This window comes from Rosa chinensis, chromosome 2 (genome assembly GCF_002994745.2).
Source record: "Rosa chinensis cultivar Old Blush chromosome 2, RchiOBHm-V2, whole genome shotgun sequence".
Classification (NCBI taxonomy): domain Eukaryota; kingdom Viridiplantae; phylum Streptophyta; class Magnoliopsida; order Rosales; family Rosaceae; genus Rosa; species Rosa chinensis.
In genome coordinates, this window is record NC_037089.1 from 24,984,487 (window position 1) to 25,008,315 (window position 23,829).

Here is a 23,829-nt window from a genome sequence, read left to right on the forward strand (position 1 = left end):
GAAAATTAGAGAGGTGTAAATAGCAAATTGGTTATTTGTAAAAGTAAGTTAGAGGTCTATTACGTAAGGAGGTCCAAATGTCAAATTTGGAGGTATGAATAGAAGCTCTCTTGACTTAAAAGGAAAAGGAAAAAAAAAGTGAAAGGGAGAGAAGCAAGGTTCGAGTTGGCCCCTTCTTGACTCAACTGATTGAAAAGTAAATACAAAAATGTGAAAGAGGAAAGCAGGATTCGAACCTTGGATGAAGAGGTTGCGAATTAAACTGGCTTCCGCTGCCGCAAAGCAACAAAACTGGTGTGATAATACAAAATAGCTATATATACTATATATAAGCATAAATACAAAACGAAATCCTCCGAGGCCCCCGGAAACCGGTGGCTTGAGACCCCTGCCTCAGGTGGCAGCCCTCAGGGCCGGCCCTGCTCTATTATATAGAGGAAGAGCCAGAATGGCTAACGAAGTCGATTGAATCCGACTTACTTAATTGTAACCTTTCTTCACATTAATGAATGGTTACTGATTTAATCCAAAAAAAGAAAGAAAGTAGTAGCTAGCCTGTATGGCTGCATGTAAAGGTTCAATGCGCTCTTCCTAGATTCATAAATCATAACCCTCATGCCAGCAATTTGGCCGGGTTGTCATTGCAAACTAGGTTTTAATAAATTATCAAATATATGAATACATTGTTTAGAGGCTAAAATTGGATATTTTAGGTTATCGATGTGACGTATCCAAAGGGATGCAAGGTCACATTATACATACATCTAAAGCCGAATCACTGTTCCTCGCACTGTTCATTTTGAATGGGCGGTTTTGCTCTGGCTTGAAATTTTTTTGCACCTCTGCCACTGACTTGGATATGTCATGTATTCCCGTTGATTTCCTCTTTCTTCTACAGTCCTGTAGTCATCTTTTTCAATTGTCAAGAACAAGAGAGAGAGAGAGAGAGAAATCGGGTGTGTTTCTTTGCTCTGCATCAAGAGATAGAGAGGGAAATTGAAGGCAAATCCCTAAAATGCATGTAAAAAGAATTATATTTGGTTAAGAAAACTACTTATGATATAATTAATTAGTAATAAAGACTATTTAACTAATACTCATTTCGTGATCCTAGATTAGAAGGTTTTTGTTTTTAATAAGGAAAAAAATGTAATTGTCAATTGATAATCTAGTATTAATCAAACATTAATTGGCTAATGATAAAATTAATTAGTAATAAATACTATTTAACTAATTGTAATTTGGTGAGCCTAAGTTAGAAGGTTTTTTTTTAAATTTTTTTTTTTTTGAAAAGGAAAAAACGTAATTATCAATTGGTAATCAATTGGCTAAGGGCTAAACAGGTTACCAAACTTTAAATATTTTAGACCATTAGATATATTACTAATCTAATGGTCCAAAATATTTAACAAAATAAGTGTATGGTAAACACCTGGGTACCTGTTTGGGGATATTTTCTAAATACAATGCCTCTCTCTCGAGAGCTCTCTCCTTCGCCTCCTCTCTTCACTGGCAGAGGCAGTGTACTTTCGATCTGGAAGGATGGAGTTGCCTCCTTCTATGGTCCAATCTGTGGTGGTGAAGATGGGCCTCTCCGTCGAAACCTGCCTAAAGTTCTCTTTCAAGCTCCTGATGGCGGAATTGACGGGGATCTGATGTTTGGTTGGATCTACAGAGGTGTACTCGTGGGTGGAGCGAATGGCGGCGCTTGGTGGCTGCAGCTGTCCAGGGCTGTAACGTCTAATTCGTGTTGGAGAGCAGATGGATCTGTTCGAATGGATTGCAAGAGGATGGGTTTTTCGTTCGATGGTGGCACTCTCTGGCGTGGCTGGGATCGGTCGTTCCTGTTGAAGGACAACGGGATCGGTGGTGCTCTCGACTCTCCTTCACCGGCAGTGGTTGCCGGACTGGAAGTGGGTTTCGAGTTTGGTGGTGGGTTTTGTTATCGTCTACAGGATGATGCTATCAGTGAGGGTGGTCGTGCAGGCATCAAATTCCGGCGAGTGATGTATGGCGGCGGTGGTTTGACAACAATCTCATCTAGGGTTTGTCTTAGGTGTTTTGGTCGGGCCTGGAAGTGGGCTGTTTGGTTTTTGTCCCATTCCTCAGCTTGGTGGGCCGGCTGGGCTTGTTTAATTTTGGAAGGGATGGAAGGTGACTTGTCATCTTCCATTCCTAGCTTTTAGTTTTTTATCAGGTCTCAAAGATCACATTCTCTGAGGATTCATTTTACTATTTGCTTCGGAGGATTTTTGATCTTTGTTTGAAATAAAGGTGCGTTATTTTCCTCAAAAGGTGGGTGTACTAGGGGTGGCCTGGGGGCTTGTTCTTGTAATCGAATAAGTGTTTAGGGTTCCCTAAGGAACGATTCTTTCTGTCGACCCCATAGGGGTGTTTCGTTTTTGTACTGCTTGCTGAATATATATAATGGGCTGACCTCTTTTTATCAAAAAAACACCTGGGTACCTAAGAAAATTCCATGACTTGAGGCGGTCAAATTTGACAGAATGAGACCAGAAATGTCATCCACGATGGATTTGAAGGATGGGTTACGGAAGATGCGGGCTGTCTTTTGAATCCGTGAAGCTCCACGGTGGATTTTGACACCACCGTTGGAGATGCTCTTATTTATAGGGCTATCCCATCTAGAGAAACAATTGAGATCCGATTCATATATGACTTTAAAAGAAAATGCTAGCTACACATGAAAAAAAAATAATAAGAGCATAGTTCATAGACACAAGGGACATGTTCCTTATTGAAGAGCCTCCTTAATCAGTCTCTCAAAATTATTGTATGATGATCCTTCAGTGTCAGTAGCCGCTATTGCTTTCTTCTTCCATTCCTTTGCCTTTTGCCTCATCTGCATGCCTTTTTCCCCTTCCAGTATTTCCTTGACAAGCACTTCAATCTCATCGCGTATAACATCATTGTTTACCTCCATACCAATTCCCCAATTGGTACACAGGAAACGACAATTCGTCTGTTGCTCAGCAAAGAAAGGCCAGCAAATTACAGGCACACCCGCTGATATAGTTTCAATAGTAGAATTCCAACCACAATGAGTTAGAAAAACCCCGACTGATGGATGTGCTAGAACTTGCTCCTGTGGACACCAACTTGCTATGTAACCCCTATCCTTAATCTCCTCGAAAAATTCTTCGGACAAGAGAACCGAATCCCCTTTTACCACATCAGGCCTAACAATCCACAAAAAATGGTGCTTGCTATTTGCAAGCCCCCATGCAAATTCTTTTAAATGTTGGTCTGTCATCATAGTTATGCTCCCATAATTCACATATACAACTGAATCGGGTTTCTGTTTGTCAAGCCATTCGAGGCATTTTGCATCCTCTTTCCATAAGCCTGAGCTGAGGGACTTGACCAATTTGTTTTCAAGCACGTGCCTACCAAGCAAAGAAAGTGGACCTATTGTGTAAATGTTGGGAAACATGGCTAAGATTTCTTCTAACACATCATGCTCAAATTCATCAAACGTGTTAAGGATGATTGCAGAGGATTTCAAACAGTTTTGTGCTTCGGTTCCCTGGAAGTCGAACATTATGTCATTGACATCAGTGACTCTGATAAAGCTAGGGATGTCCTTGAGCCTCATATTCTTCATGCCTGGGATCCAATCAATTGGCTTGTCGAGTGTACCATCTTGCATGAAATTTTCATCTGATCGAAATGCATACAAGGCAAAAATGTCAGTAGATAATGTTGCTGTTTTACGGGTAATTATAATAGTAAATTTGGACAACAAATTGAGTAGTCATTCGTACACTCTTTGCTAATTGGTGCTTGTTAGAATATATAGATTTTGTGGAGACTCCTGATATTATTTCAGGAGGTTCTCTTGATGCTTATTGTGATCTGGGGTTCAGGCTTTACGCGTACGTCCCCCTCATGTATTCTGCAGTTTCATTAATCTAGGCTTGAGAGCAGCCGCACCAGCTCCATTTTAAAAAAATAATAGTAAATTTGGACAACAAATATCTAAGTTCAAGACAGTTACTATTCAATTCATACTATATATCAACTTAGTTTTCAGTTGTAAAACTTATATTTTATTACTTTAGAACACTCGAGTATATGCAAAGATGGTTATCTGAGAGGGAGAACAGCTTGCCTCATTGAAAGCCAAGAGTAAGGAGCAAAACTTAGGAGAGACTACCGTATGTACGTAGAGCCGGCCATTAAGATCTACTCATTCTACATGGCAAATGCCCAAGAACCCCCCACCCACGTCCCCTGCAATTCTGCAAATGAACGGATGAACCTTATTGGCCAGCCTTACATAGAGAAGCCTATCCAGTTGTACACTAGAATAAAGAGGATATGAATTATTGTAGTAATATAATGGGGCCGATAAGACACGACTGTATTTTAAATCTTGAATTCTTGATCAGGGATCCACTGCACTAAAAGTCTAAATCTCAATCATAGGACTGTTAATGATGTTATTTGTCGTTGTACTGGAGTACTGGTGGCCTGGTGCTTGTTTATCTCTAGCTGTTTTTCTTTTCTTTTCGTTTTCCACAAGGCCTGTTTTCATGTCTCTGTTGATTAGTTCACGAGTGGGATGAGATATTTTGTAACGGGTGGCCCTAGATCTGGTTCACTCAACCTTCAATGTATGACATTATAAGAAGAAGTTTCAAGCCAAAAAAAAAAAATCAATGTATATTACTAATCATACTGACTGTACACTAGATTAAGAAGATTAAGACTAAGTAATACGTAAATAAATAAAACATAAACAAAACTCATTTAAAATTGTTCTTTAATTTGAGTTTAGATTTTATATAATTGATGGTGATATACATCTCTTTTTCATCATCCCACATTCCCTTTACCTCAATAGTCAGGTTTCAGAAAGAAATGAAGTACCTTTAAATGGCACAATGCCTCGTTTGACGAGTTCGCTGTATTGCAGGTACGCCATGAAGCCACAAGCAGAAGCAGTCCAAAACTGAACCTCAGGAATCCCTAGTTCCTTAGCAACTTCCCTCCCAAATCCCGTGAGACCATCAGAAACTATACAAGTAATCTGTGGCACTTCAGATGAGGAATTGAGCTTAGTCACCAGCTCCTTGAAAGGGCCTAGACATGTTTTCCTAGTGGAGTCACACAAAGCCGGGATATCTTGTGTTGCATCTTTTTCTGAAGGTGGCAACCCGTCCGGTATGGTCTCAAATTGGAAGTCCGGTAGTCCCTTGACAGAGTCGGAACCTCTGGAGCGGATTAAACGCCGGTGGTTGAACTCGGTGTTGACAAAAGTTATGCGGAATCCCCTGGAGTGCAGAAGCTTGGCTAATTGCATCATGGGGTTAACATGGCCTTGTGTTGGGAAGGGGACACAGACTGCATGGAGTTCTTTGGCTCCTAACTGTGTCGAACCCATCTTAATTTATGAAATAATAAGAAAGTAGCTAGGCAAATATTGCTTTTATAGCAACATTCCGAGCTTAACTTTGGTTTCTGGTTACATTTATGATTTATCTTAATCTCCCAACTACGCTCCCTTAAAACCGTACATATTGCAAGATAACAAGTCGACAAAAATGCAGTCCTATGTTTTGACCAAGACCTATAATTTAGTCATCCTCTATGTCTCTATGACGCTATCTATGCAACGTACTATGTGTCTTAGAGCATCTCCAACAATAGAGTCATAAGCCAAAGTCATATGCAAAATTTGACTCCCCTAGTGTCATCACTATTCATTCAATTTTTCCATCTCTAACCATGTTTAGTCAAAAGCCAAAGTCATTTAATAAATTAATCATTTTAGAGAATTAATTAACTACAATATGAATTTATATATCATACATAATTATGTTATATAATATATCGTCATTAATTGATTAAAAAAAATTTATTTATTTATTTTTGGGAAGAATATATATAGTGCCACGTGTCAATGCTATTCGGATCCGATATCTTATCTCTATCTCGGTTGAGATTTTATTTATCACGTGATAAGATAAGATTTTCTATCTCAACTTTATTACCGATTCTAGTGCCACGTGTCAGTCGTTGAAAGGCTGGTTAGATTACGTTTTTGATTTTTATCTGCCACGTGTCGTATCCTATCTTCAGATATCCTTTTCCAACCCTCTATAAATACGGAGTCATTCACTCCATCATAGCTCACCAATTCACAAACACATCTCTTCTCATATCAGAAGCTTAGAAATTCTGAACTTCCTTTTCATTTTATATTTTTGGTTCCTTGTTGCAATGAATAGGTTACGGAAATTGCTGATGCAAGAGGAAGAAGATGCCATTACAAGAAATCGTCAAAGAGCCCTGGTGATGCAGGCAGCTTCCTCTCATATCTTGAGGATCCAAGAGGAAGAATCACAATGGGGTGGTTCACAGCCCGGGCGCCAGTACATCGCAAGAGATCGAGAAGCTATGGATCGACGATTGAAAGATCTATACTTCACTTCGCCGTGCAGGTTCCAGGGCGATATATTTCGCAGAAGGTACAGAATGCGACCTCATGTGTTTGACCAAATGATGCATGATGTCACCAACCACTATCCGTACTTCGTGCAAACTGATGATGCCTCCGGCAGAGTTGGTTTGTCTACCGAACAAAAGCTGACTTGTGCTATGAGGATGCTTGCTTACGGGCTTCCGGCTGACCTGTGTGATGAGTTTCTAGACGTAGCTGAATCTACAGCTTTGGAGATCTTGTCGCACTTTACTAGAGCAATCTGGAATGTGTACCACGATCATTACCTTCGTCGACCAACTCCGGCAGATTTGCAGCGGTTGCTCAATGTTGCTGAGAAAAGGGGGTTCCCCGGAATGGTGGGAAGTCTCGATTGTATGCACTGGCAGTGGAAAAACTGCCCATCCTCATGGCAAGGGCACTTCACTGGTTATAAGGGAAAACCCACAATCATTCTGGAGGCGGTCGCATCATACGATGCTTGGATTTGGCACGCCTATTTCGGACTTCCAGGTTCCCTTAATGATATTAATGTACTTGGAATGTCTCCATTATTCAACGAAATATGCACAGGTGAGGCTCCTCGAGTTTCGTACTATGTAGGTGATAGAGAATATGGCCAATGCTACTACCTAGTCGATGGGATCTACCCTAAATGGGGATCTTTTGTGAAAGCAATTAGAAATCCAATTACTCCAGAGCAAGCTCATTTTACAAAGATGCAGGAGTCATACAGAAAAGACGTGGAGAGGGCTTTTGGCATTCTCCAAGCTCGTTTTGCAATAGTAAGAGGACCCGCCCGTGGATGGGATAGGGAGGATTTATCATACATCATGATGACTTGCATTATTTTGCACAACATGATTGTCGATGATGAGCGTGAAGAAGATGAAGAGTCGCCTTTTGACCCCGATGATATCCCCACCAGACCAAGGAAAGCACAAATATATGAGAGGTATGAGGATGATCATGGTTGAGCGCAACCGTCCTGAACTTGAGGAGTTCATGACCCGTTACCAGGGGGTTAGATGCCCAATTGTGCATAGAGTCCTTCAAGGAGATTTGGTTAATCACCTCTGGAACATGAAGTTGCAAGCAGAGCGGAACCGCAGATGAAGAGATTGTATTTTCACGCTTTCAATAATTGGCAATGTGGCCATTATGTGGTTTGATTGTTTGTGTGTTTATGCTTTGTAATGTTGTGTGGTTTTATTTTATTGTCAGTGTGTTTATGCTTTTGTAATGCAGTGTGTTTTATTGTTATGAATAAAAGTGAGATAAAAACAAGTTTTTGTTTTTATTTGTTAACTATAAAATATAGCAACAATTTTATTTCATAATTGAAAAACATAAGTGAAAAAGTACAACCAATAAAATATTTCTAATTTCTCCCCATCCATTGAGTCTCTTGAACTGGCACGTAGAGGTCCAAGTTAGAGTCATTTTCACTATGTGGTGTATTTTCTTCTAGAGAAAAGGAGGGTTGACGAAATGCACTAGCACTAGAGCTTTGTTCCTCCCTCTCAATAATCTGTGCTTGCTTCCTCTCCCAATAACTCCTTTTTTTGGGTGTGAAAATTGACGGATCCACTTTCATTGTGCGAGCATCATCCGCGTGCTGCTCAGCTAATTTAGTCTCCTCCCTCAGTCGCAGCCTGTATTCGAGATCGCGCTCTCCTTGGTCTACAATCCTTTGCATTTGCAATAAGAGTTCACCTGTTTCGTCTTGCCTGGATTTTTTCTTAGCAGCCTTTTGAGCTTTTTGACCTGGGGGGCGTGCATGCACATTTGAAGAGCTTGGGGACTCACTTGCAGGAGTGCCGTCATCCTCTAAGTTGATAGAGGTAGAAAAACTTGAGCTACCGACATTCATGCCCGGAGGATTGCTAAACTTTTTTGTATCCTTTAATATTGGCCAACAATGCTCAAACGCAAACTCCTCTCCTTTAGCTAAGGTACGATAGATTGACTTGGCTTGTAATATCTATAAATAAGAAGATATTAATCATGTACTATATATATTTATACGAAAGTCAATATACATAACATGTTAAAATAACGGTAAAATTAATTTTAAAAATAAGAATAAAACGTCAAGAATAAGGAGGGTTACCTCGTCGGTGACATTATCACCACTTCCTCGAAGAAGTGCCGCTTTGTTAAGAGCTTGACGCCATCGAGCGCATGCCGGTCTAATCTTTTTCCAACGACCGTCACACCCTCCTCCCAATCTAACCACGCCTCCGGCAGGCTTGCAAGTCTCGTATACTTCATGTATACGCTCCCACAATTTTTTTTTTCTCTTGACTAGTACCCTTAGAGCCGTCTTCACCAACGGTAACTACAGCTATGCACAAGGCTATATCTTCGACGTCCTTCCAACACTCTTGTCTTGGGTTAGGCATCTTCTAAAAAAATTGAAAGCTAGCTAGATGAAGAACAAAGGTGAAAAAGAATGAAGTTTGGAGGAGATTGGAGATGTTTTGGAGTGAAAAATTATGAAGAAGAGGGTTGGTATTTATAGAATTTGTTAAAGTTACTGTTCCAACGGGCAAAAAACATTTTTCTGATTTTTTAGAAATTTTTCTTTTATTTTTTCAGTTTTTTTTTGGTTTAAAACACATTTACTTTATTATTAACCGTTGATTTTAATCCACACAGTTTTTTGAACCGTCAGATTAGATATTCCCTAAATTTATATTTACTTTTTGATTTTTAGAACCAATTAATCTCAGCCTTTCATTTTAAATTGAATTAATGAATCATGAATCTCAACCGTTGGTTTTCAGTACCGTTGGAAGCCCCAACGGCTTCTGTCACTGGCGGGGCCCAGTGTCGGCCCATGTCTTGCCCATGTATGGCGCGTTTCTCCCCCTCCAGCCGTGATTTTGTCCGTTTGCGCGTTTGAGGGATTCCTCTGCGCGTTGTCTCCGTCTTGCAAAGAAAACCCATGTGCAGCTGGGGCCCACTCGATTCCTTCCTTAGCCAATATGGCTTTCGTTCCAGCTCCCTTCGTCAAAATGACTCCCATTTTGACTAATAAGCCAAAATGGCTCAACTGAGTGAGTTGTTGGAGATGGCTTCCGGAAAAGCCAAAGCCAAAATGGATTTTGACTACAACCGTTGGAGATGCCCTTATGCACAATATAAATTGAGGGAAAGCTTTCAATCAAAACAACTAAAATGCGAATTAGTTGATGACTTTTTTGTGAAACCCACTTTTCAATCACATCTTTGTTTATTTATATGTAAATCATTTATGAATTTTTTTAACTAAATTGAAAATTGTTAATGCATTTATAATCATGATTAAGTTATGAACATAAACAGGTCATGTTTGACAGATTTGGTTCCATTGATTTGATATAGTTAGATACCTTAGCAATTAGCAATTTGGAAGAAAATTTTCAGAAGTAATCTATTCATGGATACATAAACATCAAACAGTTGATTTACCGTAATGTAATAAAAAAAGTTGGTATCCCAAATCATTGATTAGAAAGTTATAAACTAATTTTCATTTTAATAATCCTTCTTAGAAGGGCTCCTATAAATTGATATATAAATATAAGGATTCAACACAATATTCATTCACTTACAAACTAAAACATACATAATACTAATTGAATCGCGTTCATTAATTATAGACAACTAGGTAAGCAAAGTGAAAGTTATTTTCAATAAATCAATTCAAACTAGACCTGACACAAAATTATTAATGTATACAAATCTTGAAGAACTCAATCAACTGGATCCGAGTGCCACAGAGCAAAGGCTGTGAACCATTCACATATCTATCGATGGAATTATCAATCACATGAATACTTGACTGATTCTTAAGCTTAATAGTCGTCGATGTGACTCCACAAATAATTGATGATACAAGAATGAATTGTCACATTATCTTTGCAAAAGCCAACCAATCTCAGTACGTTTCTGTTAATATAGTAGTCAATACTTGCGGCTCCAAGTTTAAGGGAGTTGGAACTAATTGAATCTGAAGGAACACAGTGAATAAATATGGAGTTGTTGCCTTCAACCTAAAGCGCCAAACGTAGTTGCTTAAATTGAATTCTAGTGTCAGCTCCTTCATCGATCACTTGGCTTTTAACTGCCTAGCTTTGCCCAGATGTAGGCTATGAGTGCTGAATTCAAGTCCATGCCGAACACTCGAACAGATAACAAGGTTTTCCTTGGTAAAATCAAAATGATAACGTACTATTGCATAAAATAACCTACAACAACTAAAGAGAGTAGTCGTGAAGCTAAAGGCGGGCATTCAATCAAACGTAGTAGCTGGCCTGTATGGCTGCATGTAAAGGTTAAATGCGCTCTTCCTAGATTCATAAATCATAACCCTCATGCCAGCAATCTGGGTTGTCATTGCTAACTAAGTTTTAATCAATATATATTTGAATACGTTGTTTAGAGGCTGAAATTGGATATTTTGGGTTTTCGATGTGACGTTTCCAAAGGGTTGCAAGGTCGTTTTAGCCTGAAGGCTACTGAACAATATGATGCGGCTTTAGGATTGCCCTAGCAAGCTGGTTTTGGTTCAGCGCAAAAAATTATAGAAAAGGATGGACAACAAGTTGCCCAGCATTTACAGAGAGATGAATCCAACTGATCAGTAAAGTTCTAATTGAGGAAGTGATTGAAGGTCCCTTTCCACTAAAATCTTTTGTACATATATTCTTAGAAAAAGTAACCAGAGAGCACATATATACTAGAATGAAAAGTGCTCTTGTATTATGTATTAATTAGCTTGGGTTGATTGCCAAAAAATTGAATGATTACCAAAAAAAAAAAAAAAAACAACAACAACAAGGAACTTGTATTCACGATGCGTTGATGTGGCTATATGATGTCCTAAACACCTAAACGCTCAAACTCTGTTGTGTATCTTTCACAGTTTCAATTGTTTGATGTGAAGGCCATGTAAGGCTCATAAGTTCAGAGATTTAGGTTGAAAGATTTTAATGGTATGCATGGCCTTATTCATGAATCAGGATCAATTATTTTGGAAAAAAATTGCATAAACTTAAGGCAATCATGCATGTAAAATCTTCTTCTCATAAACCGAGTCACACTAAATTCCAAAGTCTCTAATTAATGTTCTGTCTTCTATCATGTCTATATGACGGAGACTAATGTGATTAATATAAGATGTTTTTATATTAATCCAAACTATTATATAACAATTCCACGTAGTAATTAAAGATCACAAAGTAAGGAGGGTGAATTTCACACTCTCCGTTTTACAATCCATACTTATTGTTTTATTTTTCTAATTTCTTAAAGAGAAATTTTAAATACACACCCCAAACTACTTAATACACATCCCTATTATTTATATTTTAAATATGATTTTATAGATAAATTTAAATGACCAAAATAGACATTTATGTATTAGAAGAAAAATAATAATAATCATATCTTCCTTATATTATTCACTAATTATAAACGCAATAAATTTCTATACATGGCATCCTCATTTAAAATAAGAATAAAGTTAGAAACCATCTAATTTAAATTTTCCTTAAATAAATTGTAATTAAATGGGGTGAGAAACCATATAATTTAGAATTTCGACATCAATGGCATTAAATGTTTTTAAAACATATCACTTTACTCCCACTTTTTAGTTCAATTTTTTTAAAAAAAAAATTATGATTAGTCAGTTTATTATCTATTATAATACATCACAAGTATAAAACTTTGTAATTGTAAATTTGTTTGACCATCCAATGACAACTTTGTAGTTCCGCCATTGTGAAGAAACTACTGATACAGTTTTGGTTGAATGTTCGACTCAAAATTTTATACTTGATCAATAGGGTGTTTGGTGGATGAGAACTCAAATAATACCAAACCTATTTCTAAGCATCTATTTGAAGGAAAAAATAATGAATAATGTAGTTAAATAATTATTTCATAGTTTTTTAGTTTAAGGATATTTTAGGTAATTTGGGTTGTATATGTAGTAATATTAGAATGAAAAATTAAACGGTAGGTGTATTGAGTAAAGAGTGTGTATCAAGTAATTAGGGGTGTGTATTTAAAACTTCTCTATCTTAAATTTTGTCATTTTGTAGTGTAGATTGTAAAAATGTGATGTTGAGATACTAAATAAAAAAGGAAACATGGAATGTAGATGGTAAAATGGAGAGTGTAAATTTTACTCCCCCAAAATTATTACTCATAATATTTTATCAACAATTTTAACAGATGAAATGTCTCTCATCCTACTCTAAAAGTATGATTGGTTTCTCGATCAATCATCTTAGTGTCTGAAGTTCTGAACTTTATAATTTTCCAATCAAAGTAGTCCTCTACCTTGGATGTACTACTAAGGAAGAACTAGCAATGACTAACTCTATAGTCTATTATGAAAATAATTATATTTATATTTCTTAATATACACGTATATGTATTGAAAACTAGACTGTATATAGATAATATTTAGATAATCGGTAGATTCACTATTTAACAAAACAAAACGAACTTTTTCGGTAACAATCAATTTCGGTTTTATTGATTTCGATTACCAAAAAATCGATTTACTAAACCTGAAATATTAGTTGGTATTTTATCAGTTCGGTAATTACCAAATTAAATGACGGCTCTACTTTTAATACAGAGATTGTGATTGTCGTGTTCTTAATGATTGCATTAAAATGATTTCTACTAAAGGATAGAATATATAATATAAATATAAAAAAAAAAAAAAAGCAAGAAAAAGTACTCGTGACACTCAACTATTCATTACATGAAACTGACACTCTACGCAAGCCTATAATTAGATAAAAATTTAAGCAATACATATTTACTCTCGCGTCCAACTCAATATACCGTTAAACATAACACTTTCACATTAAAATCACATAACTAATGACTTTGATGTGAGAGTTAGATCGATACTCATGAGTTTAGCGAGGAGGGATCCCAACAATTATATGATTTTTGCTTTAGGATGAGGTTATTTGGGTATTTGGTGATAGAGATGATTTTGGCAGAGAGGAAACTCTTGATCTTTTGTTTGAGGTTTTGTAGGTCATTTTTGGCTCCTTCTCCCAGTATAATGCAAGAGGGAGAGAGGTTATGGTAGAGACCGAAAGTTTTGAGTGAAACCCTCTTAATAATTCGTGGAGATGTGTATCAAGTATGTTACTTTCCCTCTTATTCGAGGTTGTAAGCTACCAGCTGTTTAGACTCCACCATTAAACAAGCCTGCGTTTGTGTATGAACCTTTACAAAACAAGCTTGTGCGTGTGTCATATCACGAAATCATCATTGCAATTAGTTTCAAGTTTCTCTAGTGGCGCAAGCTTGCTTTGTATTTTCTTTCATACTTGTGGCCTTTTTCTAGTTCTTTTTGTTCTACTCTATTGATGTCATAATCAGTGGTAGATCCAGGATGTAAGCTTGGGGTGGCCGCATTTAAGGCTTGCTCATAAGAAATTTCTTTTTTCTATCAATAATGCATCTAAAAATTTTGAGACTAAATAAATTTAAAGAAATATTAATAGAAATTGTTGTAACTAAAGAAAAGAAGGGAGTAGAATGGAAAGAGCAAAAAAAAAAAAAGGCAAGAAAATTTTAGTAGGAAGAGAAGAAGGGATATAAAAAAGAAGGGAAAGAGAGAGAGAAAATAAAAAAGGAACAAAAAAGAAAATGATAAAACAACCAAGAAAACAGGCATTAATTGTTATTGACAAGATTCAAACTAAGGTCACTAGGGAAACAACTAGTCACTTTGCCAGCTGAACCAAACATGATTATGTGAAATCCTAGCACTAATAATCAATGAAATATTCAAAGAATTCTAGGTTGGGCTATAGCCCAACCAGCCTCCTACATAGATACGCCTCTGGTCATAATTTGGTTCGACCAATTGTTTTGACTTTTCAACCCATTCCACGTAGGACATGTTGAAATATCAAAGAGTCTACATAAGACTCTGACCTTTCAATGCACTTAAACTTTTCATCGAGAAAGAAAATAATCTTTAGATAGAAATAACCATGACTGGTTAGCAAGATGCCTAACTTTGGTACTCCAAATATTCAACCTTGAATCTCTACCCTAGATCTTGGATGGTCACCAAGTGATTGACTCAGCATCTTGGACGGTCGGACCAAAGCATATCATGACCTGACTATTAGAAAAGCATAGTTTGAAGGAATCAAGAGCTTCAACTCCCAAGGCTTAGAAGATTTAACCCCGAATTAAGGATCATATCAACAACCTTCAAGGATAAAGCTTTGACCCTCAAGCTTTCTCTTGAAGCACATGCAGCCCTTATAAAGAGACATGGTCACAAACTATGCCAAGTGTCAAGCCCTAGCACGAAGCATGACTCTTAAGCATGGCCTAAGAGTAATTCAAGGAAAACAGAAGCTCAGATAGCTGACACCTATCAACTTACCCTTCACTAACCTTATCAGACTCATTCCTTGGAGTGTCAGTGAGCAGAAGGTATGGGGCTGACACCATGACTTTTAGGAAGAGAACCATGATTACCTTTTCCATCTCAGCCACCCTTCTACTATAAATACTCAACCTCCACAAGGTGGAAAGAGGGATGTTGCACAATAATTTTGTCTACGTTGTCGACTCGATTACCCACAGATAAGAGAAGAAACAATCGAAATCCTTGTGTAAGAGAGGACTGGTGTGGTACTGGCTAAGGGGGCTCCGATGGTCAAGTCAGTATGAGAATAAAAGTGTTTAGAGTTTGTGCAGAGTAGTTTAGAAATTCAAAATGAATTCCTTAGTTAGATTTCGTTACCTCCGAATGGTGAGAATAGGGTGTATATATACATAATGAACATGCCGGATGAAAAACCCTAGGAGGCATGCAACCCTAATGGGCTTGCCCTATTGTCACGCCCAGATTTTTAACACAAAAATAAAAATCGATATATATAATCTCATAATTATACATGCGTGATGATTCAGCCATCAATACAAATACCTGAAAAAAAAAATTTCCTTTTAAACCAAGTACAACTGATGCCCTAAACCCACAAAGTCAATATATACTCGCTCCACAGAGTCATATATTACACGAGTTTACAAATTAAATTGCCACAACAAGATAATAAGTAAATGCTCCTCAGAGCTTACTACAATGGGAAGCCAGTCACGCCCTGATTTTTAACATAAAAATAAAAATCGAGGCGTGACACCTATCATCCAAGTTCAAATTTTTTGGAGTGAGATAATATATGAAGAGATCGAATCCCTTTGGAGGTTTAGCCGTAGTAAAGGTTTTGACGAGATTGCCTTCCTCACTTGGCTTAGCAGACTTAGCGTATAAGTCACCACATGCTCTGACTTGTTATAGAATCTTTTAGTCCAGATTAGACAGACTCGATCGAATAGGATTGGCTTATTCTGTATTGAGTATTAGGGTTAGCACCGGGCTTAGGTTATTCAAAATGTGACGTGGTGTTTGTCTGTTGAATTTGGTCCATATCCATTATGGATTGGGCTTGAGAACAACTTAGTGCTTCAAAAGGATGAAACTACCCTTAAAGGAAATAGGCCATGCCCATAACGAACCAGGAACCAAACCTGGTCTGGATAATCTGGAAACAATATTCGGAGCGTCTCCACTAGACATGGGCTTCGGCCCACAATCAATCGCAATGAATATGGACCAAGTCTAATAAATAAACACCTCACCAGCTGGGGAATGACCAAGGCCCAGCGCTTTGGTCTAAAAGCTAATGAGGAATCTATGGTTTCCATTTGCGTCTGTCCAATCAGGACTAAAGGCCTTAAAATGGGTCTGTGCGTGCAGTGGCCTACTCAGCGTAGGTCCGCTCTACCAAATGGGCTCTGTACAAGACCTATTACGGCTAAACAATTAGAGAAGCCCAACAAGCTTTCCATGGGTGCCAAGCCCACTAAGGTTTCACTAAACCCTACAAGGTCCTCTATATAAAGCATTCTTATGCTTTGTCTTCAGGTATTCATTATATTCCAACTCCAGGTAATAAAACCCTAGACCTTACTTGGTCTCCTATTGTAAAACATCCGTTCTAACTCTTGACCGTCTAAGGACCCTTGGGCAGTACCACACCAGTATTGTCACAAAGCAGAGGGTTTCTCTTGTCCTTCGTTATTGTGAGTTAATCTAGTCAACAACCTTGAAAAAATCATGCTGCAACAAGATGCATATACACCATTTATTCTTCCCCCATCTGCATTCATTGTTTAAGCACTTTACTGAATTGGGCATCGAAGAGTGTTTGGTCTGTCTTAAGCTAGTCTTTCTGATAACCTCTGTTTCTTCACATTTAGAGGTCCTTGCCATGAGGTTCTTCCATCTTGAGATGGTGGACACCCAACGTCAAGTGAAGGAAGCCTGAGGCTAGACTATCAATTTCAACCAACAAGGGCGCAAACAACAATTGTTATACTTCCATTTCCTCTCAAGAATGAAGGACCATGGCCTTCCACCTCACTTAAGAAGAAAGGAGCGAGAGTCCAAGACCAAGTTTCCAATCTCACTCAAGGAGAACGAAGGGAGAAGACCATGAACACCGTGACTCTAGTAAGAGAGTGTGACGACTAAGAGTCTAAGACTAAGCACAAGACTACTGAGGCCATATCTTCAGTCATAGAAACTAGATGACCAAGGCCATACATAAAGTCAAACCAAGAGAAGGAAAAGATAGGCCCACTTTAAGAAAATAACCGCCACCACTTTACACACTGAATTTCAAAGAATTCTCATTGACTCCTTGATGCCAAAATTGGCAGCACAACCTTCACCATTATAATCTGCTTCCATTATCCCAGTCAGTTAGAAAAGGAAAAGAATTATGTAGGCATCTTCTAGCCTTGTATATATTGCTGAACCACCTTGTATATATTACTTCCCTTGTCCTTCTTTTAACTTCATTAATTCTACATTACTTGCTTTATAAATAGATTAAGAACAAGAAGATTCGACAAATGTGATGAACGGGTAAGTCTTTAATTACTTCTATACTCTTTAATGAACACTCTAGAGAAAGTTCCACGTCTACACATGTTTCTGAAAGTTCTAAGGCTACTACTTGATCTCCAAGCACTTCATAATTATACTTGTTCTCCGAGTTCTATATCTCTCTCTAAGCATGCCCTAAGATTTAGTTCATATAGGAATCAAGCTCTCTGTATAAATACTGTAAAATATGATCAAAGCCTGTGCTATTGATTTGATTCATTTTGTTTCTTATACTCCCATTCTTATTTATCTTTTACCAAGCTGAGTTTGTCCACTATGCAAATAAGAACCTAACTTCTGACATGTAGTCTGCATCTATTGTGTTGCAAACTAATTCAAGAAAGCTTGCTGATTGTCCAAACAAATGTTGAATCGATCGATTGCAATTTGATATCTTTAAGCACATTTCCCCTACTGTATGTACAATACTATCCAATTTTCTTTTATTTAATTACTTGAGTACGGTACTGACTATTTTTTGTTCCAGCCCTAGTGTGCTGATTTTATCTTGTTCAAGATAAAAATAGCAATATTCCACAAGGCGGAGTTATTTGAATGGAAGATTCTGCTACCGCAAAGTGTTTGATGAAATGCTAGCTTGTGTTTTGATTTGTGTAGTCATTGCTGCATTCTGAAATGTCATGTCTAGTGGCTCAGGGGAATTGTAAGACTTTTCTCTATGGATAATACTTGGCTAATCATAGTTGGTTAGCCTTGGATAACTATAGCCTATAACAAGAGGACACGTTTCCATTTAAAGAAGATAATACTAATAATTTATTGTGGTGAATCTTCTTCAAATTCTTGTCAAACACTTTTAGCTAGTTATTGGATATGTGTCTTTTTGTTATTGGTTATGCTTTGACTAACCAGACCTGGTTAGCCAAAGTATTATCCTTTCTCTGTTATTCTTAGTATAGTTATGTAATATAGACTCTGTATTGAGGGAGGGAGGGATTTTGGCTGTTCAGGACAATGTTGTTTGGCTACAGGTATCTTGTAATTGTAGTAATCATGAACTTTCTTTTCATAATACTTCTTTTATGAGAGTGAATATTAGCCTTGGAATAAGAATTACTAAGCAAACAATTCATGTATTGGTTAACTGTTTTTGCTAGTACATCATCTTTTTCATCATTGCTTATTGAATATTTAATTCACAAAATATGATTGAATTTTTATGGGAATTTATCTTGTCTCTATAGTCAGCAACAAAAGCTGCGACGTCATGTGTTATTTAAGTTATTTAACCGGAAACTTCTGATATCCCCCTTGGGTGGTTATCCAACTGGGTCTCTTTGCCATTGATTTATGGCTGGAATCATCTTAAGCTAATCTGGCCGTAGAACTTCTGTTAGTGTCAGTTTTTTTTTGTCGAGAATCTGTTAGTGTGAGTTTGGAGTTAACGTTAGTGTGGGTTTTTGAAAAAAGAAAAAAGAAAAAAAGTGGGACACTGAGGGATAACTATCCATCTCCTCGTTTATGAGGCCTTCAGCCAAAGCAAGATTTCACTCATCTCCAACTCTCCATCCTCTCCTTCTCCTTCGCCAAAACCATCACCACACCTCCTTCAGCCAAAGTAAGATTTCCAAGAGCATCACTCATCTCCATCCTCTCCTATTCCTCCGCCGAAACCATCACCAACAGATCTTTTGGTTAAAAAGCTCCTCGCATCAAGATTGGCTGGTGTATGTCTTTGTGCTCATAAACTGGAGAATCTCGTTTATGTTCTAGTTGATCGACCTATAATCAAGATGTAGGGTCTGAAAGACTGAATATTGTTTCTTAATTTTGGAAAAGTAAAAAATCATAGCCTAAAACATTCACATATACACAGTGATACAGATTCTTAGCTCTTGAACTTAGACTGGACACAAAATCATGAGAGTCTACTACTAAAATAATATCACAAACTTCAATTTCAAAACGATGCAAGAAACAACTACAAAAACATGATCAATGAAAAGCTTTGAAATCAATTTGATATCAAAGAAAGGAAAGTGTTCCACACATAAATGAAAGGCCAAAAATGAGAGGTCGAAATCAATGTAGATGAGGATTATCAGCAAAACTGCCGCTGGAAACAGTGGCCTCGGCGGTGGCCGAAAATCCCCAGACACCCAAATCTTCAAACTTAACCGAAATTGAAAACTAACTATACCACGACGTATATCTCGATGAGTAAATGATGTTGGATACGTCATGAATGGCTAAATATTACCGGAGTCACCGGAAAATGCTTGAAAACCGTCAGAAAGCCGGAAGATTTGAAGGTTCAATTCTCCTTGCTCATTCGGAGATGGGATGAACCAAGAGTAGACAGAGGTCGGCGATAATGAGACGAGTTGAACAGCACTTGTGAGACATCGCGAGGTCTCCTATCACTAGAGTTCTGGTTAGTCACTGTTGCGGGTCGGCAAGCCGAAGAAACGGGTTGAAAAGTCTGCGTTCTTCTGGATCGTCCGATCAGACTTGGTAATTTATAGGCCATCTATAATTTCAATCAACAAATCAGATAAAGGGTTCATATCACACAATTTCAAAATTCTTTTCTAATAAATAATTTCTATAATTCCGAAACTTCTAAAAATCGTAATAAATGGCCCAGGTGTCCGAAAAATTTCTCGAAAATTCTCAAGGAATCATCATGGCGCGTATTTTATTATCATGTCCCAAAAATTGTGTTCATTAACGGTCTTACAATTGGAAGTAAGGTGTTAATATAAATAACAAAAAAGCATTAATCAATTGACCAAGTGGATCAAAATTGAAATATAGACGAAATTGTATACATTTTGAACCAATAGCCTAAAATAATGTAATTGTCACGTAAAATGAATAATGTCTCGAGTGTACGATCCAATGATCCCCTTGCTGTTTGAAGGTTGTAGTGAAAAAAAAAAAAAGGGTTACTAAGATGTAATCCATTGACCGAGTGGATCAAAGTCATAACTATGTTGGATCCAAATTATGAACCCGAAGCCTAAAATAATGTACTTGCCACAATCTAATGGATGGTGTCTCAAGTGTACCATCCGATGACATGTTTACCTTTTGAAGCTTGTCTAAAAATAATAATAATAAATAAAAGATTATGAAGCTTTAGTCGGTTGACCGAGTGATTGAAGTCCCAGCTATGACAGAATTGTCCGAATTTTGAACCCGAATCGTAAAATAATTTACTTGACACATCTAACAAACAGTGTCTCAAGTGTACGAATCAATGACACCCTTGCTCTTTAAGGCTTGTAGTGAACTAAAATAGGTTATTATACCTTAATCGGTTGACCAAGTGGATCGACATCATAACTATGACGAAATTGTCTGAATTTTGAACTCGAAACCTAAAATAATGTACTTGTCACATCTAAAGGTTGGATTCCCAAGTGTATGATCTGATGATGCCCTTGCCCTTTGAAGCTTTTAGTGAAAAAATAGGATTACTAAGTCTTAGTCAATCAACCGAGTGGATCGAAGATCATAACTATGACGGAATTGTCTGAATTTTGAACCTGATTCCTAAACTAACGCCCTAAACTAACGTACTTGGCACATCAAACGAATGGTGTCTCAACTATACGATCGGATGACGCCCATGCCCTTTGAAGCTTGTTGTGAAAAAAATAGGGTTACTAAACCTTAATCAGTTGACTGAGTGGATCGAAGTTATAACTATCACAAAATTGTCCAAATTTTGAACCTGAAGCCTAAATTAATGTACTTGTCACATCTAATAGACGGTTTTCTAAGTGTACGATCTGATGACTCCCTTACCCTTTGAAGCTTGTAGTGGAAAAAAAAGGTTATATATTAAGCCTTAATCGGTTGACCGAGTAGATTGAAGTCGTAGCTATGGTGGAATTGACCAAGTTTTGAACCTGAAGCCTAAAATAATATACTTGTCATATCTAAATGTCGGTTTCTCAAGTCTTTACCCTTCAAGCTTGTGGTGAACTAAAAGATGATTATTAAGCCTTAGTTTCTAATATACCATAGATTAGAAACTGGACATCGAAAGTAGACGTCGATAAATTTGACATTGCACATCCATTTATAGCGTATTAATAGATATTGTGAAAAAAAATTAACCTAATCCGCTGTCATTTTGACATCAAACAAAGCTGTCAACCCTTTATACACTTATACTTCCCTAAGGGAAGCTAAACCACAAGGAGATAAACTTTCCAAAAATTTTACATTGGTTGATATAGCTCATGCCCACTAGAGTGTGAGAGCTGACATATCAAAAAAGAAGTTGTGAATTAGCGGTTATGAGCATATTATTTTTATGTGGTATTTAGGGTTTAGGATTGACATAGTAGATCGAGATCCAAATGACGACGAAAACAGCTAAAATTTTTACCATAACAATTTCTTCTAATCATGATAACATCCAAAGGTCGATTTTGATAAAATCTATCTCCTCTACCTTGTTGCTTACGAAACATATATTTTTTTATACAACTAATAAACAAGTTAGACCACATTAGTAGGCATGTAAGGATTTTGTGTGATCTAAAAAACAAAAAATGGAAATCGATAAATTTGACATTACCTGTCTATTTATAACATATTAATAGGTACTATATAAAAAAAATTAACTAGATCCGCCATCATTTTGGCATCAAACAAAGCGGTCAACCCTTTATTAACTGAACCATGAGGAGATAAACTTCTCAAAATTTTTACATTGGTTGATATAGATCATGCCCACGATAGTGTGAGAGCTGATGTATTGAAAAAAGAAGCTAGTTACAAATAAGCGGTTATGAGCACATTTATGTGGTATTTAGGGTTTAGAGTTGACCTAGTAGATCGAGACCCAAACAACGATGAAAATTTGAAATTTTGATTGTAACCATTTGTTCTTATCATGATTAACATTCAACGGTCAATTTTGATAAAATATATTTCCTCCACTGCAGATAAGGATTTTGTGCGATCCAAAAAACCAAAACTGAAAATGGATAATCTTGACACTACCAATTTATTTATAGCGTATTACTAGGTACTATGCAAAAAAAAAAAACCTGATCAACTGTCATTTCGACATCAAACAAAGCAATCAACCATTTATACGCTTATATTTCCCTAAGGGGAGCTGGATCACAAGAAGATAAATTTTCTGAAAATTTTACATTGATTGATATATCTTATACCCACGAGAGTGTGAGAGTTGACAGATCAAAAAAAGAAGTTGCGAATGAGCGGTTATAAGCATATTAGTTTTATATGGTATTTAGGGTTTAGGGTTGACCTAGTAAATCAAGACCCAAACGATGACGACAATAGCAGAAATTTTAACCACAACTATTTCTTCTTATCATGATAACATTCAACGACTGATTTTGATAAATTGTATTTCCTCCAACTTGTTGGTTATGGAAGATATACTTTCATATAACTAACAGCAAAATTCAGCTACCGTCCCTAAACTATGCTGCCAAGGCCAATTTGATACCCGAACTCTCAAAAGTATCAATTTGATACCCAAAGACGTATTTTGACATCAATGTGATACCTCCGTCCAATATCTCTGACGGCGCCGTCTGTTTGCCGACGTGGCAAGCACGTGTTAGACATGTGATATTTTTGTCAATGGCAGAATAGTCTTTCACTACTAACTAATTAAAAAAAAAGAAAAAAAACATTAACAGAGCTCTCTCTCTCTCTCTCTCTCCTCGCCCCTAACTCCCATTCTTCTTCTTCTTCTTCCGAACACTGCCTCCCACTCGCAGATGCATCATTTTGCTGGGTTTCACTAGATGATCTCAACCGCCATCGCTTTGTTAGGGTTTCGCAATGCCAAGCAGCTGAGATTCTTGGGGCTGAAGCTCCCAATCGAATGCCGAAGATGATCAACGACGACGTAAATGTCGTCAGCGAAGAAGACGGCGACGACGATGAAATTCGGTATAGTAGTGACGATGGGAGTTGATCGAAAGGTAGTGGGTCGAAAAGGGAGTACACGGTGGAGGCGGCGGGTATTGGGTATAAAGTGGTTGGGCTGCTTGACAAGACTGATGGGGTTTTCAAGCCCTATGAGCCCATTTTCGCTATCATTCAGGTTCAGATCTTATGTTTAATCACTAAATCATTTGCAATTGGATCAAATTGTTAAGATGGTAGTGTGGGGTTGTGCCGGAGCGAAAACGGTGAGCGGCGGCGACTGGGAGGTGACGGAGTGAGAGGCGAGGTCGAGTGCGAGGGACATGTATTTGTAGCAGGAATTGGATAGGATCTTGGCATCATTGGTGATAGTTTGGGCGGAGAAGAAGGAAAGGAGAGGAGAGAGAAGAAGAAGAAGAGTGAGGTTGAAGAAGAAGCAGAAGCCCAGAAGACGGTTGGTGGTTGGTGGCTG

The 23,829-nt window shown here is 37.6% G+C and overlaps 2 protein-coding genes across 2 annotated transcripts; one reads left to right on the forward strand and one right to left on the reverse strand.

The window, feature by feature from the left end:
* Positions 1–2,646: 2,646 nt before the first annotated feature.
* On the reverse strand, positions 2,647–5,492 carry LOC112185460 (linamarin synthase 2). The gene is made up of 2 exons (XM_024323714.2): positions 4,894–5,492; positions 2,647–3,681 (listed from the first exon to the last, which is right to left on the reverse strand). Exons 1-2 carry the CDS (start codon positions 5,405–5,407, stop codon positions 2,756–2,758), a joined length of 1,440 nt encoding a protein of 479 aa, XP_024179482.1. The 5' UTR covers positions 5,408–5,492; the 3' UTR covers positions 2,647–2,755.
* Positions 5,493–6,394: 902 nt separating this feature from the next.
* Positions 6,395–7,443, forward strand: LOC112185425. The gene has a single exon (XM_024323678.2). It carries the CDS (start codon positions 6,424–6,426, stop codon positions 7,441–7,443), a length of 1,020 nt encoding a protein of 339 aa, XP_024179446.2. The 5' UTR covers positions 6,395–6,423.
* Positions 7,444–23,829: the final 16,386 nt, after the last annotated feature.

Coding starts and splice junctions, on each gene's coding strand:
- LOC112185460 (XM_024323714.2), bottom strand. CDS start 5,407: ATGGGTTCGACACAGTTAGGAGCCAAAGAACTCCATGCAGTCTGTGTC. Junction 3,682..4,893: donor AGGCATTGTGCCATTTAAAG/GTACTTCATTTC, acceptor CATTTCGATCAG/ATGAAAATTTCATGCAAGAT.
- LOC112185425 (XM_024323678.2), top strand. CDS start 6,424: ATGGATCGACGATTGAAAGATCTATACTTCACTTCGCCGTGCAGGTTC.